The sequence below is a fragment of the Crinia signifera genome, chromosome 7, assembly GCF_055691185.1.
Source record: "Crinia signifera chromosome 7, ASM5569118v1, whole genome shotgun sequence".
NCBI classification, from domain to species: Eukaryota; Metazoa; Chordata; class Amphibia; order Anura; family Myobatrachidae; genus Crinia; species Crinia signifera.
In genome coordinates, this window is record NC_139223.1 from 141909086 (window position 1) to 141925710 (window position 16625).

At 41.4% G+C, this 16625-nt stretch overlaps 1 protein-coding gene across 3 annotated transcripts in view; it reads left to right on the forward strand.

Annotated features, from left to right (window-relative positions):
• Nucleotides 1–16625, forward strand: part of LRP2 (LDL receptor related protein 2) — a 278226-nt gene that overhangs the window by 134491 nt on the left and 127110 nt on the right. For all 3 annotated transcript variants that reach the window (XM_083153889.1, XM_083153890.1, XM_083153891.1), the window contains 2 exons: nt 480–693; nt 2033–2272. In XM_083153889.1, coding sequence (XP_083010015.1) covers nt 480–693; nt 2033–2272 — 454 coding nt within the window. The remainder of the gene's footprint in view (nt 1–479; nt 694–2032; nt 2273–16625) is intronic.

Here is a 16625-nt window from a genome sequence, read left to right on the forward strand (position 1 = left end):
ATATTGTGCCTATGGGTGGCCTGGCACCTAAATCCGCCCCTGAGGGGCGCATGTGGCCAGCAACCATAGAGGCTTGTCTAACCATTACAGAGTGCATGGCCTGGGTCCCTTGATAAATATATATAGTAAATACTCCTAGTGCATGCCTGATAATGCACCAAATTAATAACAGCAATGCACTGTAGAAATACCCCATAGTCCTGTGCAGTATAATGTACCATACGTACAATTCAATTTCACAGCCTGGAAACTTATCCCTGGTGGAGGGATGGGCCCTCAGGCAGTGGGGCCTGCAGGGTCCATATAACTAATAGCATGTGCAAGGTGCACAGTGCTATTAAATCAGACAATGTTAACTCTTCTTGAACCATATTTGTATAAACATATGTAATTATTAGAATTAGAATTAAGTTCATAGAATTACACTTTTTAAAGAAGGTACTGTAAATTTTGTAATAAAACTATAACTGACTTTTTAGATTGAAAGAGCCAATGTGGATGGCAGAAACCGGATTACTGTGGTGCAGCACCTATCGCACCCCTGGGGTATAGCCGTGCATGAGAACTTCCTGTATTATACGGACCGTGACTATGAAGCCATTGAGAGGGTGGATAAGTCCACAGGGTCAAACAGAGTGGTGCTGAGAGACAATGTCCCGGGCCTTAAGTGTCTACGTGTCCATTACAGAGACAGTGAGTATCTTGGTTTTAAAGACTAATGTTAAAAATATGCAAAAATATCCCATTTAATTTGGACAAAATGGAGGGTGGAATTAGTAGATTGGGTCTCTCGTCCATTGTAAAATCGTATTTTATATTTAACAGCAGTATGTTAGTCATGTCTCACTTGACCGCTCTTAAATTGGTAATTAAGTGAGATGACCTTGGTTTTGGTGCCTGGGATTTTATTGGATGTGTACTCATTTTTCCACACTGTATACTGATTGGCCAGAGAGATGTGATTTAATTTGCCAAGTAATATTTTGAAAGAAGTTATGGAGGAGACGGATGTGCTAATGCGCTTGGTTGGTAAATAATCGTTCTAGCAAGATGGCAACCTTTACCCAGAAATGATAAAAGTACTAAAACATATCTGTTTGTTGCCATGGAGTGCTCCTGTGGTGCCTTGATGTTTTGTTTGTAGATAACTGTGTTGGGAATAGAGAGACATAACAGGGGAAAGAGGAGGAGTCAATATAATGTTTTCCCAAGTTCTACCAACTTTTATCAACGAATAATATCCAATGTCAAACATATTCATCAGTTAGTGTTCTTTTAGTCACAAACTATTAGCGGCTTTGATAGGGAATGAAAACCTTATTTCTCCTGATAAGAAACATATCAAAGGCACCTGGAAAAGACAATAGGCCTCTCAGTTTATACAATCATACAAAATATGTATTCAAATTTATAATACTAGTCATCCTTACATTACACATCTAATCTTGCTGATATGACCTCTTGCTGATCTTCTCCCAGGTGATAAATTACCTGAACGGAGACCAGGATGTTGGGTAGACACATATATACATAGGTAGGGCAGATACATTTGCCACATCTATGTGACTGCACTACGGACATGATTCAGAGGTGAATGCAATGCAGATATTTGTAGTTGTTGTCTACTGTGCATGTGTTAGTGCTGCAGTCAGATGCTGGCTACAGTGAGGATTTGTAAGGTGATTGACAGTCAGTGGGCATTTATGAGAGGTAACGCAAGGCTTCATAGTCAAATGCAGGCATGGTGTGATCACAATGGTAGCGTGTCTCAGCCTGCGACTGTATTTGTGTACACAGTTACAATGGCAAAGGATATAGGGTTTGCTAAGATGATCAATGGTGCAACCAATGTTCGGCCAGTTTTGCATCTCTGTATGCATGTGGTAGAGATGAGATGCAGCAATTGGATGACTGTATATAGTGAGCGTATTACACCAGAATTAAGAGTATACGTAACGATTGTATTGTACAATTTATATTTTTGTTGTCTTCATAAACAACATTATCTAATATTTGTTTATTTCCTACTCAGTTACATCTGGTTCTTCTAATGGCTGCAGCAATAACCCTGACACTTGTCAGCAGCTGTGCTTGCCCAAACCTGATGGCAAGTTCTCTTGTGCCTGTACCACTGGATATAGCCTGAACGCTGACAACAGAACATGCACCCCGTACAACTCCTTCATAGTAGTGTCTATGCTGTCAGCAGTCAAAGCCTTCAGCTTAGAATCTGCCGATCACTCTGAAGCCATGACGCCAATAGCCGGGCGCGGTAGGTGTTATTTTTTGCTTTAGACCTGTGGTGATTTTGGATGTGAAGTCATTTGCAGATGTATAACATTGGATGTAAAGTAGTTTGTAGGAGCACAACGCAGAAATCAAAGTTACAGTGATAAGACAAATACTGTCATAATCGGGCTACAGTGACTGTTACCTGCACTGTTCCAATATTGCTGCTGCCTGCAGGCTCACTAAACAGATTAAGGGGCAGATGTATTAGGCTTGGTGGTGTGATAAAGTGGCTGCTTCTTTATCAATGGCCAATCTGCCCCTAACTGCCAGGAAATGACCAGCCACATTATCACTTCACCGATCTTAATAAATCTGCCACTTCATTATTATTATTTAAATATATTTCTGCTATAACTATTAAAGAGAATTTGTGGAAATGTTTACTTGCAATAACACAGATGTAAATGTAATTTTTTTATTTTTTATTTCGTTTAAAACTGTTAATTTACTTTATGTTCATGAATTAGCTCTAATGTAAAAGGACTTTTAGGACAGAGTTTACCCCCCTCTATCCCACATGACATGCCCCATCTGTGTATAACAAGGCTGGCATTACATGGTCAGAGGACGCAATTGGCAATTGCGCTGAGGTCTCAGGGTAACAGTCTGACTGTTGCTCTAATGTTATATTGATGTTAAATAAATATAGAAGACGCCAAGCTTATGGCATTATGAGAAGATGTATCAATACTTCCAGAGGACCCATGAAGCAAAGCAACCAATCAGCTTCTACTGTTCCTGTCATTTATCTAAAATGACAGCTAGAAGCTTATTGGTTGCTATGGGAAACTTCTGCCCGGGTGTGATATACAAGGTTGACATTCATCATGCCAACATTCATAAAGTCAATATAAGAATGTAGACAAGATTGAAATGTTGATATGCCCAGCAGTTCCTGCACAGACATCTGAGGACAAACAGTGAGTATTCTCCCCTGTCCCTAACCCCCATACCCCAAAGCCTCTCCTTGTGCCTAACCCTTCCCTCCACCCCCTCTCCACAGCCTAGACCTAAGCTCCTTAGAAAGAGAGGGGGTGGACCCGCAACAGCTGTAGTTGGATTCTATATTAATTAGACTCAATGGATTATAACCAGCATGAGGAACCACTTCTGGCTAATGCTGGTGGTTATGGTGCTGGTGGTGCGCCCAGCGTTCAGCACATAGACTGAAAAAGGGGGGGTTTTCTTGTGTTTGCAGAGGTGCAAACCAAAAAGACAGCAAACGCTTAGTGGGCGCACTCTTTTGATTTACAATATTGTAGATTAAGTATTTATGGATTTAATCTAAAACATAGCTTTTATTAACTTGGTTAAAAATAAGAGTCTGGCGCAATGAAATTAATTAAATATTGATTGTTAGGTTATTCATTATGGTTTTGTTGTGTGATTGTAAGGTATACAATTATATATTATATTCCGAATAAAATGATTTCAACCACACTTTTCTGTATCATTTACTGCATGTGATCATCTAAGGTATATGGACCAGAGTGACCGTAGGTTGCAAAAATGAAATCAATCCCCTGAAATAAATTGTATAGGGGGGGATTCGCTGCCCCACGTCAATATTAAAATTTGTAATTTTTAATTTTTAATTTTTTGCCTTAATGGCTGTTTATAGTAACACAGACAGTAGGCGGCTCCAAAAACACTAATCCTGCGGCGCTGTGCCCTGCACAAAAAATATACCACACCTGGACTTCTCCAGGGGTCACCCACCTGGATACTGCACAGGCCCTTCACTGCTTGGCTTCCAAGTTCGGAAGGGTATTGGGCAGACCAGTGAGGTATGGTGGTATGAAAATAGGCGGGCTGAGGTCACAGGCAGTGGCTCTAGTTAACTGTCAGTATCACCAGAATTTTTACAGGCAGAATTTAAGGTAACGACCACAGATGTTTAAGTATGATAATAGATTTGGATGTTTGTTACTCCTTTTATGCGCACTGCGTTAACTGCTTTATCAATTAAATGTGCTGCTAGCTGCTTGCAGGTACTAACAATTATGCAGTTTTAAACAGCTGTAAAGAATGAATGAAAACACCGCAGAAGTTTTGGTACATTGATTAGGTATTGGTAGTTTTTTGCAGTGTTGATGGCTCTCAGTACTAGCTATTAATGCTACCAGTTAAATCACAATATTATCAGCTGGTTTCCTGAGTGTAGCAGGTGTGTGTACATAGACAGAGCCCTTCCGAGAGGGATCCCTGACAGACACTGGTAATGAGATGGTTAATAAATTCAGCAATTTAGTCAGTGACAAGCACCAGCAGATATCATTAATATGGGACTCTTGATTAAGTGAGACCACACACTATGAGATCGCAGCTCTATGGCAGACACTTGGAGTAATAGGCGCCTTATACTGGTATAACACGGCAGGGAGAATTAAGCATAGGTCAAAACTGAGTACCCTGCGTAGGGTGGCAATGGTAAATGCAGTTAAGCGGTCGGTGGAGCAGAGCTCAGATGCGACGGCAATCTGAGGTTGCTCCCATACCTTGACCCGCTCTGAATCCGGCAGGTAGCAGTGCTGTCCTGTACGTGTGAGGAGGGCTGTGTTAGCGCTGGATGATAGACGTCAGCGCAAGTGGCGGCTCCTGACTCCCGGGGTGGTGGGCGAGGTCCGGTTGGTATCTGGCTGACGAGCTGAGCTAGGGAAATCCCGACACTGGTTTCTGTGATGACGTGGGGGGCGGCTGGACACGTGTTTCGCCTCCGACGGCTTCTTCATGCAGCGCCATTTTGGTTGGGGGCATTTGCCCTTTATTCTATGTCCCGTCCTATCGGATAACTCATATTGTGATTGACAGGTGGCTCAACCATTGGGGAACGTGTGTTCAATAGTGTTCCAGGATTGTATGTAATTGCTTCACTTGTGGCCATTTTGGTTGAGGGAAACTCGCCCTGTCATTGTTATTGTTTTATGCTGTGGCATACATGTCTTTATAAGTGATGATTCTATATCAGTAGTATCATTATCATAAATGTCTTGTTCTTTTCAGCTTGTAATATAGTAATTAGAGTTTAATTGGTGGCCTCGTTTGGTTGGTTCCTAGGACGCCATTTTACTTGAGGGAAAGTTTGCCCATAATTGTATATATGCCATTGTGGCATGGTTCTTTCTAATATCAGCATAGTTGCTGTATACCGTGGTCCTAGGTATATGAGTGCCTATGGTTTGGTGGTGACATATCTTGTGCCTCACTTAACTGCGAATAGGATGGCTAAAGGCTGTTGATAATTTGCACTATTGTTTGGAGTATAATTTTTTTATGTTTAATTTTTGATTTTTTAATTTTTTTATTTTTTGTTTTTTATTTATTTTTTATTTATTTCTTGTTTTGATTTATTTGCAAACTAATTTTTGTTCATTATTTGGATTTTTGATTTTTTTGGTTTTGTATTAATAAAAAAATTGTAAGAAAAAGAGAAAAAGAAAAAAAGAAAAAAAGGAAAAAGAAAAAGAGAAAAACTGAATAAAGGTTGTAAAGTATTTTCACAACATGAATTATTTTGCCGTTATTAATACTTGGACGGTTGAACGGTTTTGCAGAGGTATTCATTTGGGCTTGTGGCTGCGCCCTGTTTGGTAATATTTGATCGATGACCCTGAAAGGTTAGAAATATTGGGACCTATTGCTGGTATCTGAGGATTCGAAGTAGTTCTTTTGTGAGGAACCCCTTATATTCTTCCTGCACCCCCATATATGGGTGTCTGGACTTTTGCATAGTTGGCCAGTCTTTGTCCATGGCAGGAGAGAAATTACGGTTACTTGATTAATTTAGGGTTAGGGTGTTCGGCATAAGGGTTGAAAATAAGGTTAGTGGTGCCCTGTGCTTACAACCTTGTGATATAACCTGAAGGTGTACATAATTAGTGTAGTGAATTAAAGTGCTGTTATTGACCTAGTATAGAGGTGGGATAACCTGGTTCCGGGTGTGGTTAAAATAATAATTACAATTATAAGTATGTGAGCCATGCCCAGGTTGGGCAGCCTGTGATTGGGGATATGGTAAGAAAAGGAATTTGTTAAGTGTTATATTATTACTGAGTGAGGGACCATAGTATCTGGTTGTGCGGTGCCAAAGCCGTGAAAAATACCTGAGGCAAACTCGTGATATGCGTGAGAGAGTGAAAAATATTTTGGGTAGATACTAGGTTGGGGAACCATGTGATAAAGAAGGTGATGGATACCTGTGAGGGTTTTGAGAATTATTTTATGGTATTGTACTTCAATAGAAAGTTGGTTTGGGGTATATCATATGCCGATTCTTGGTTGATTCTAATGATGGTGATATTGCTTCCATGGAAGCTGTGAGAAATTCATTTCAGAAATGCCCCATACTTAATGTCTTCATTTAGACCTCTTGGGGTTAGAGATCCCAGACGGAAGATCCATTTGCTCTCCCTTTGCAGCAGGGTTTGGTTCAGGTCTCCACCCCTCTGGCCCAGCTGAATTTGTTCCAGCCCCCGAATGGTAAAGCCTTTGGGTTTGCCTTGGTGAGCCTGTTTGAAATGCCTCGCCACAGTGGTAAGTTGTTTCATTTTGGCTGAGTCGGTGAGTACATTCCGAATGTTTCCCAGATGTTCTAGGGCTCGTATTTTTAGCATGCGAGAAGTCATCCCAACATAGTGCATATTGCAGTCACAGGTGATACAATAGATCAGGTTTTTACTTCTACAGTTGAAGTAATCTTTTATTGGTATACTCTGCCCATATTTGTCTTGTATTTCCTTCGATTTGTTGATATATTGGCAGATTTTACAGCTTCCACACGGGTAGCTGCCGCTGGGTAGATCATTTCTAGGCTTTTCTTGGATGAGATGACTCCGCACCAGTTGGTCTTTAAAATTTGGGGCGCGTCTCCAGCTCATGTCGACTTTAGGTTTGAGTTTGGTCGACAGATCTTCATCATTGAGTATAATAGGCCAATGTTTTTGGATTATACTTTTGATTTGTCGCCATTCCGAGCAGAAGTTGCCTACAAACCTGATTGTGTTGGCAGTTGGTTTTGGGGTAATCTGTTTCTCATGAAATAAGATTTGTGATCGGTTGGTGGATTGTACCATTTTTTGAGCTTTCTTGATAGACCTGTTCGAGTAGCCCCTTTCTCTTAGTCTTCCTGCTAGTTCTTTGCTTTTGGAGGAAAATACATCATCACTTGAGCAGTTGCGTTTTAGCCTAAGATATTCGCCCTTTGGTATATTGTTTACCGTGGGAGGGAAGTGGGCACTTGATTTGTGGAGTAGGCTGTTCGTTGCTGTGGTTTTCCGGAAGAGTTCGGTCTCAATCTTGTTATCTGGTCCTCTATATATCCTCAAGTCCAGAAACGAAATACTGGTGTAGCTGTATTCATACGTTAACTTTAGGTTTAGAGAGTTGTGGTTCAAATTTTGGATAAATTGTTTGAGTAATTGTTCGGTACCTTTCCAGATCAGACAAATGTCATCTATGTACCTCATCCATATGGTGACATTCTCCTCATAGATGTGATTGTCGTCATTAAAAACGTGTTCACGTTCCCACCACCCAAGGAAGAGGTTGGCGTATGTGGGGGCACAGGCCGCCCCCATAGCCGTCCCCCTTCCTTGGATGTAGTACCGATGATTGAAAATAAAATAATTTTTCCGAAGGACGAAGTCTAGTAGGTCCAGAAGGAAAGTTTGGAAGTCACCTACTTCTCCCATTTCCAGGAAGTATTGAACAGCTTTGGTTCCTAGTTCATGTTTTATACTCGTATAGAGTGCTTCCACATCCATACTTACCAAAAACTCATTCTCATCCAGATATGCATCGTGTAATTTCTTTAGGACATCCGCCGTATCCTGGGTATACGAGGGTAGTGATGTTACATGTTGTCTTAAGTGGGTGTCCAGGAATATGCATGCTTTCTCGATTAGTGCTCCATTGCCCGACACTATCGGACGTCCGGGTGGTTCCAGGAGGTTTTTATGAACCTTTGGCAGCATGTAGAACGTGGCTATCCTTGGGTGTGGTGTCTGAAGAAATTGATGCTCTGTTTTAGTGATGACATTGTTGTTTTTAGCTTGATCTATGATGCGATCGTATTGGGTCTTGAAGTTTGAAGTGGGATCAAAAATGGTTTTGGTATAGCACGTCTTATCATCCAGCTGTTTGTTGGCCTCTTTAAGATATAGCTGTAGGGGCCAGATCACTATATTTCCTCCTTTGTCTGAAGGTTTCAGTACCACATCTGTCCATTCTTTAATTTCTTGAATCGCTTTTCGTTGTTCTTTGGTGATGTTCCCAGCAAATCTGTGATGCTTTTTGTTGATATGCAGTTGGTCTAGATCATGTGAGACCATCTTTGTGAATACTTGTACCTCCGGGCAAATATTGAAGGGTGGGAAAAAGGTTGACCTTTGCTTGCATACTGGTCTCTTTACGGATCCTATCTGTTGTTCCTCATTTTCCAGATCCTCCAGTATTGAGAGGGCTTCCTGCTCCTGACTGGTCCATACTAGGTTTGAGGTACTGGATTGATCTTTTCTTGCATGGAATTTAGCCAGTAACAGTTTTCGACTGAAAAGTTGTAGGTTTGTCTCCCATTGAAAACGGTCAAAGGTGGATGTGGGGCAAAATGTTAGACCTTTTTGTAATACCTCCTGTTGGACTTCCGAGAGGTTGTGTGATGACAGATTAATTATCTGTAACCTTGATACCCCTGATCCCTCGATTGTCTGACCCGTTGTGGATAGCGGTTTGGTATTTGCTGCTCCCATCTCGGTCTGTCCCTTCTTCCTCTTGGTGCGGCTCCTTCTGGTCTTTCTTTTGTTTTTAGCTTGGGACCTCTGTTCCCCCGACCATAGGCCAAAAAAGGTTCCGCAATATGATGACTTGAAGTGGATGCTGGTGGTTGTTGATTTGAACTTCGGCTGTGTGTTATGTCCTCTGAATGCGAGTTGTCGTCGCTATAGTCATCCACACTGGACAATTCCGTGTCTGATGTTGAGGGTGGGTATCTTGGGTTCTCCCTACGATAGCTCCTTCTGGCCCAGTTGAAAATTCGTCCGGTCTGGAAATCTATTTGGTCCCTGTGGAATTTCGATTTCTTCCTCTCAATGATGTTCTTCTCGTATTCTTCTAGGTCTTTCTTATTTTTTTCAAAATTTTGTTGGAAAGCTGGGGTCTGTTCCCAGGGTTCTAATTTCTTACCAAGCAATTCGACTTCTTTTGAGATGGCTTCCAAAGTCAGGAGGTTGTGCTGAATCAAAATGTTCATTAGATCTTGGGAGCACTTCAGCAGGCTGTTTTCCCATTCAGTTTTCAAATTTTCTGTACACAGTTCAAAGGCTGGGAATGTTCTGGGGCGCAGGCCGCGTGGGGTAATTTTCAGTCTGCAATAGTTCTCCAAACTTGTTAGGTCCCAGTTTGTCCTGACCTGCCGTTGGAGAGTATATTTCAATTTGAGTAAGTCATCTGTCCAGTTGGAATCAGGTATTGTTTCGTTCAAAGTGTTAGGAAAAATATTGTCCAAGTTATCTGTTCTTCTCTTCTGCTGTAGTTCGTTTTTGAGGCTGAAGTTAGACATTGAGTTGATGTTTACTGGTGAATGTATTTACTCCAGGAGTATGACGGGAATAGTTAATGTTTTCAAGTTTTTTAAAGCTTTTAGTTAGTAAACTGTGTACCAATACTCCGATAGCGTGCTGGATCCTAGAGCTGAGATAGAACTCAGTGGGGTTAGATTCTTAGAAAGAGAGGGGGTGGACCCGCAACAGCTGTAGTTGGATTCTATATTAATTAGACTCAATGGATTATAACCAGCATGAGGAACCACTTCTGGCTAATGCTGGTGGTTATGGTGCTGGTGGTGCGCCCAGCGTTCAGCACATAGACTGAAAAAGGGGGGGTTTTCTTGTGTTTGCAGAGGTGCAAACCAAAAAGACAGCAAACGCTTAGTGGGCGCACTCTTTTGATTTACAATATTGTAGATTAAGTATTTATGGATTTAATCTAAAACATAGCTTTTATTAACTTGGTTAAAAATAAGAGTCTGGCGCAATGAAATTAATTAAATATTGATTGTTAGGTTATTCATTATGGTTTTGTTGTGTGATTGTAAGGTATACAATTATATATTATATTCCGAATAAAATGATTTCAACCACACTTTTCTGTATCATTTACTGCATGTGATCATCTAAGGTATATGGACCAGAGTGACCGTAGGTTGCAAAAATGAAATCAATCCCCTGAAATAAATTGTATAGGGGGGGATTCGCTGCCCCACGTCAATATTAAAATTTGTAATTTTTAATTTTTAATTTTTTGCCTTAATGGCTGTTTATAGTAACACAGACAGTAGGCGGCTCCAAAAACACTAATCCTGCGGCGCTGTGCCCTGCACAAAAAATATACCACACCTGGACTTCTCCAGGGGTCACCCACCTGGATACTGCACAGGCCCTTCACTGCTTGGCTTCCAAGTTCGGAAGGGTATTGGGCAGACCAGTGAGGTATGGTGGTATGAAAATAGGCGGGCTGAGGTCACAGGCAGTGGCTCTAGTTAACTGTCAGTATCACCAGAATTTTTACAGGCAGAATTTAAGGTAACGACCACAGATGTTTAAGTATGATAATAGATTTGGATGTTTGTTACTCCTTTTATGCGCACTGCGTTAACTGCTTTATCAATTAAATGTGCTGCTAGCTGCTTGCAGGTACTAACAATTATGCAGTTTTAAACAGCTGTAAAGAATGAATGAAAACACCGCAGAAGTTTTGGTACATTGATTAGGTATTGGTAGTTTTTTGCAGTGTTGATGGCTCTCAGTACTAGCTATTAATGCTACCAGTTAAATCACAATATTATCAGCTGGTTTCCTGAGTGTAGCAGGTGTGTGTACATAGACAGAGCCCTTCCGAGAGGGATCCCTGACAGACACTGGTAATGAGATGGTTAATAAATTCAGCAATTTAGTCAGTGACAAGCACCAGCAGATATCATTAATATGGGACTCTTGATTAAGTGAGACCACACACTATGAGATCGCAGCTCTATGGCAGACACTTGGAGTAATAGGCGCCTTATACTGGTATAACACGGCAGGGAGAATTAAGCATAGGTCAAAACTGAGTACCCTGCGTAGGGTGGCAATGGTAAATGCAGTTAAGCGGTCGGTGGAGCAGAGCTCAGATGCGACGGCAATCTGAGGTTGCTCCCATACCTTGACCCGCTCTGAATCCGGCAGGTAGCAGTGCTGTCCTGTACGTGTGAGGAGGGCTGTGTTAGCGCTGGATGATAGACGTCAGCGCAAGTGGCGGCTCCTGACTCCCGGGGTGGTGGGCGAGGTCCGGTTGGTATCTGGCTGACGAGCTGAGCTAGGGAAATCCCGACACTGGTTTCTGTGATGACGTGGGGGGCGGCTGGACACGTGTTTCGCCTCCGACGGCTTCTTCATGCAGCGCCATTTTGGTTGGGGGCATTTGCCCTTTATTCTATGTCCCGTCCTATCGGATAACTCATATTGTGATTGACAGGTGGCTCAACCATTGGGGAACGTGTGTTCAATAGTGTTCCAGGATTGTATGTAATTGCTTCACTTGTGGCCATTTTGGTTGAGGGAAACTCGCCCTGTCATTGTTATTGTTTTATGCTGTGGCATACATGTCTTTATAAGTGATGATTCTATATCAGTAGTATCATTATCATAAATGTCTTGTTCTTTTCAGCTTGTAATATAGTAATTAGAGTTTAATTGGTGGCCTCGTTTGGTTGGTTCCTAGGACGCCATTTTACTTGAGGGAAAGTTTGCCCATAATTGTATATATGCCATTGTGGCATGGTTCTTTCTAATATCAGCATAGTTGCTGTATACCGTGGTCCTAGGTATATGAGTGCCTATGGTTTGGTGGTGACATATCTTGTGCCTCACTTAACTGCGAATAGGATGGCTAAAGGCTGTTGATAATTTGCACTATTGTTTGGAGTATAATTTTTTTATGTTTAATTTTTGATTTTTTAATTTTTTTATTTTTTGTTTTTTATTTATTTTTTATTTATTTCTTGTTTTGATTTATTTGCAAACTAATTTTTGTTCATTATTTGGATTTTTGATTTTTTTGGTTTTGTATTAATAAAAAAATTGTAAGAAAAAGAGAAAAAGAAAAAAAGAAAAAAAGGAAAAAGAAAAAGAGAAAAACTGAATAAAGGTTGTAAAGTATTTTCACAACATGAATTATTTTGCCGTTATTAATACTTGGACGGTTGAACGGTTTTGCAGAGGTATTCATTTGGGCTTGTGGCTGCGCCCTGTTTGGTAATATTTGATCGATGACCCTGAAAGGTTAGAAATATTGGGACCTATTGCTGGTATCTGAGGATTCGAAGTAGTTCTTTTGTGAGGAACCCCTTATATTCTTCCTGCACCCCCATATATGGGTGTCTGGACTTTTGCATAGTTGGCCAGTCTTTGTCCATGGCAGGAGAGAAATTACGGTTACTTGATTAATTTAGGGTTAGGGTGTTCGGCATAAGGGTTGAAAATAAGGTTAGTGGTGCCCTGTGCTTACAACCTTGTGATATAACCTGAAGGTGTACATAATTAGTGTAGTGAATTAAAGTGCTGTTATTGACCTAGTATAGAGGTGGGATAACCTGGTTCCGGGTGTGGTTAAAATAATAATTACAATTATAAGTATGTGAGCCATGCCCAGGTTGGGCAGCCTGTGATTGGGGATATGGTAAGAAAAGGAATTTGTTAAGTGTTATATTATTACTGAGTGAGGGACCATAGTATCTGGTTGTGCGGTGCCAAAGCCGTGAAAAATACCTGAGGCAAACTCGTGATATGCGTGAGAGAGTGAAAAATATTTTGGGTAGATACTAGGTTGGGGAACCATGTGATAAAGAAGGTGATGGATACCTGTGAGGGTTTTGAGAATTATTTTATGGTATTGTACTTCAATAGAAAGTTGGTTTGGGGTATATCATATGCCGATTCTTGGTTGATTCTAATGATGGTGATATTGCTTCCATGGAAGCTGTGAGAAATTCATTTCAGAAATGCCCCATACTTAATGTCTTCATTTAGACCTCTTGGGGTTAGAGATCCCAGACGGAAGATCCATTTGCTCTCCCTTTGCAGCAGGGTTTGGTTCAGGTCTCCACCCCTCTGGCCCAGCTGAATTTGTTCCAGCCCCCGAATGGTAAAGCCTTTGGGTTTGCCTTGGTGAGCCTGTTTGAAATGCCTCGCCACAGTGGTAAGTTGTTTCATTTTGGCTGAGTCGGTGAGTACATTCCGAATGTTTCCCAGATGTTCTAGGGCTCGTATTTTTAGCATGCGAGAAGTCATCCCAACATAGTGCATATTGCAGTCACAGGTGATACAATAGATCAGGTTTTTACTTCTACAGTTGAAGTAATCTTTTATTGGTATACTCTGCCCATATTTGTCTTGTATTTCCTTCGATTTGTTGATATATTGGCAGATTTTACAGCTTCCACACGGGTAGCTGCCGCTGGGTAGATCATTTCTAGGCTTTTCTTGGATGAGATGACTCCGCACCAGTTGGTCTTTAAAATTTGGGGCGCGTCTCCAGCTCATGTCGACTTTAGGTTTGAGTTTGGTCGACAGATCTTCATCATTGAGTATAATAGGCCAATGTTTTTGGATTATACTTTTGATTTGTCGCCATTCCGAGCAGAAGTTGCCTACAAACCTGATTGTGTTGGCAGTTGGTTTTGGGGTAATCTGTTTCTCATGAAATAAGATTTGTGATCGGTTGGTGGATTGTACCATTTTTTGAGCTTTCTTGATAGACCTGTTCGAGTAGCCCCTTTCTCTTAGTCTTCCTGCTAGTTCTTTGCTTTTGGAGGAAAATACATCATCACTTGAGCAGTTGCGTTTTAGCCTAAGATATTCGCCCTTTGGTATATTGTTTACCGTGGGAGGGAAGTGGGCACTTGATTTGTGGAGTAGGCTGTTCGTTGCTGTGGTTTTCCGGAAGAGTTCGGTCTCAATCTTGTTATCTGGTCCTCTATATATCCTCAAGTCCAGAAACGAAATACTGGTGTAGCTGTATTCATACGTTAACTTTAGGTTTAGAGAGTTGTGGTTCAAATTTTGGATAAATTGTTTGAGTAATTGTTCGGTACCTTTCCAGATCAGACAAATGTCATCTATGTACCTCATCCATATGGTGACATTCTCCTCATAGATGTGATTGTCGTCATTAAAAACGTGTTCACGTTCCCACCACCCAAGGAAGAGGTTGGCGTATGTGGGGGCACAGGCCGCCCCCATAGCCGTCCCCCTTCCTTGGATGTAGTACCGATGATTGAAAATAAAATAATTTTTCCGAAGGACGAAGTCTAGTAGGTCCAGAAGGAAAGTTTGGAAGTCACCTACTTCTCCCATTTCCAGGAAGTATTGAACAGCTTTGGTTCCTAGTTCATGTTTTATACTCGTATAGAGTGCTTCCACATCCATACTTACCAAAAACTCATTCTCATCCAGATATGCATCGTGTAATTTCTTTAGGACATCCGCCGTATCCTGGGTATACGAGGGTAGTGATGTTACATGTTGTCTTAAGTGGGTGTCCAGGAATATGCATGCTTTCTCGATTAGTGCTCCATTGCCCGACACTATCGGACGTCCGGGTGGTTCCAGGAGGTTTTTATGAACCTTTGGCAGCATGTAGAACGTGGCTATCCTTGGGTGTGGTGTCTGAAGAAATTGATGCTCTGTTTTAGTGATGACATTGTTGTTTTTAGCTTGATCTATGATGCGATCGTATTGGGTCTTGAAGTTTGAAGTGGGATCAAAAATGGTTTTGGTATAGCACGTCTTATCATCCAGCTGTTTGTTGGCCTCTTTAAGATATAGCTGTAGGGGCCAGATCACTATATTTCCTCCTTTGTCTGAAGGTTTCAGTACCACATCTGTCCATTCTTTAATTTCTTGAATCGCTTTTCGTTGTTCTTTGGTGATGTTCCCAGCAAATCTGTGATGCTTTTTGTTGATATGCAGTTGGTCTAGATCATGTGAGACCATCTTTGTGAATACTTGTACCTCCGGGCAAATATTGAAGGGTGGGAAAAAGGTTGACCTTTGCTTGCATACTGGTCTCTTTACGGATCCTATCTGTTGTTCCTCATTTTCCAGATCCTCCAGTATTGAGAGGGCTTCCTGCTCCTGACTGGTCCATACTAGGTTTGAGGTACTGGATTGATCTTTTCTTGCATGGAATTTAGCCAGTAACAGTTTTCGACTGAAAAGTTGTAGGTTTGTCTCCCATTGAAAACGGTCAAAGGTGGATGTGGGGCAAAATGTTAGACCTTTTTGTAATACCTCCTGTTGGACTTCCGAGAGGTTGTGTGATGACAGATTAATTATCTGTAACCTTGATACCCCTGATCCCTCGATTGTCTGACCCGTTGTGGATAGCGGTTTGGTATTTGCTGCTCCCATCTCGGTCTGTCCCTTCTTCCTCTTGGTGCGGCTCCTTCTGGTCTTTCTTTTGTTTTTAGCTTGGGACCTCTGTTCCCCCGACCATAGGCCAAAAAAGGTTCCGCAATATGATGACTTGAAGTGGATGCTGGTGGTTGTTGATTTGAACTTCGGCTGTGTGTTATGTCCTCTGAATGCGAGTTGTCGTCGCTATAGTCATCCACACTGGACAATTCCGTGTCTGATGTTGAGGGTGGGTATCTTGGGTTCTCCCTACGATAGCTCCTTCTGGCCCAGTTGAAAATTCGTCCGGTCTGGAAATCTATTTGGTCCCTGTGGAATTTCGATTTCTTCCTCTCAATGATGTTCTTCTCGTATTCTTCTAGGTCTTTCTTATTTTTTTCAAAATTTTGTTGGAAAGCTGGGGTCTGTTCCCAGGGTTCTAATTTCTTACCAAGCAATTCGACTTCTTTTGAGATGGCTTCCAAAGTCAGGAGGTTGTGCTGAATCAAAATGTTCATTAGATCTTGGGAGCACTTCAGCAGGCTGTTTTCCCATTCAGTTTTCAAATTTTCTGTACACAGTTCAAAGGCTGGGAATGTTCTGGGGCGCAGGCCGCGTGGGGTAATTTTCAGTCTGCAATAGTTCTCCAAACTTGTTAGGTCCCAGTTTGTCCTGACCTGCCGTTGGAGAGTATATTTCAATTTGAGTAAGTCATCTGTCCAGTTGGAATCAGGTATTGTTTCGTTCAAAGTGTTAGGAAAAATATTGTCCAAGTTATCTGTTCTTCTCTTCTGCTGTAGTTCGTTTTTGAGGCTGAAGTTAGACATTGAGTTGATGTTTACTGGTGAATGTATTTACTCCAGGAGTATGACGGGAATAGTTAATGTTTTCAAGTTTTTTAAAGCTTTT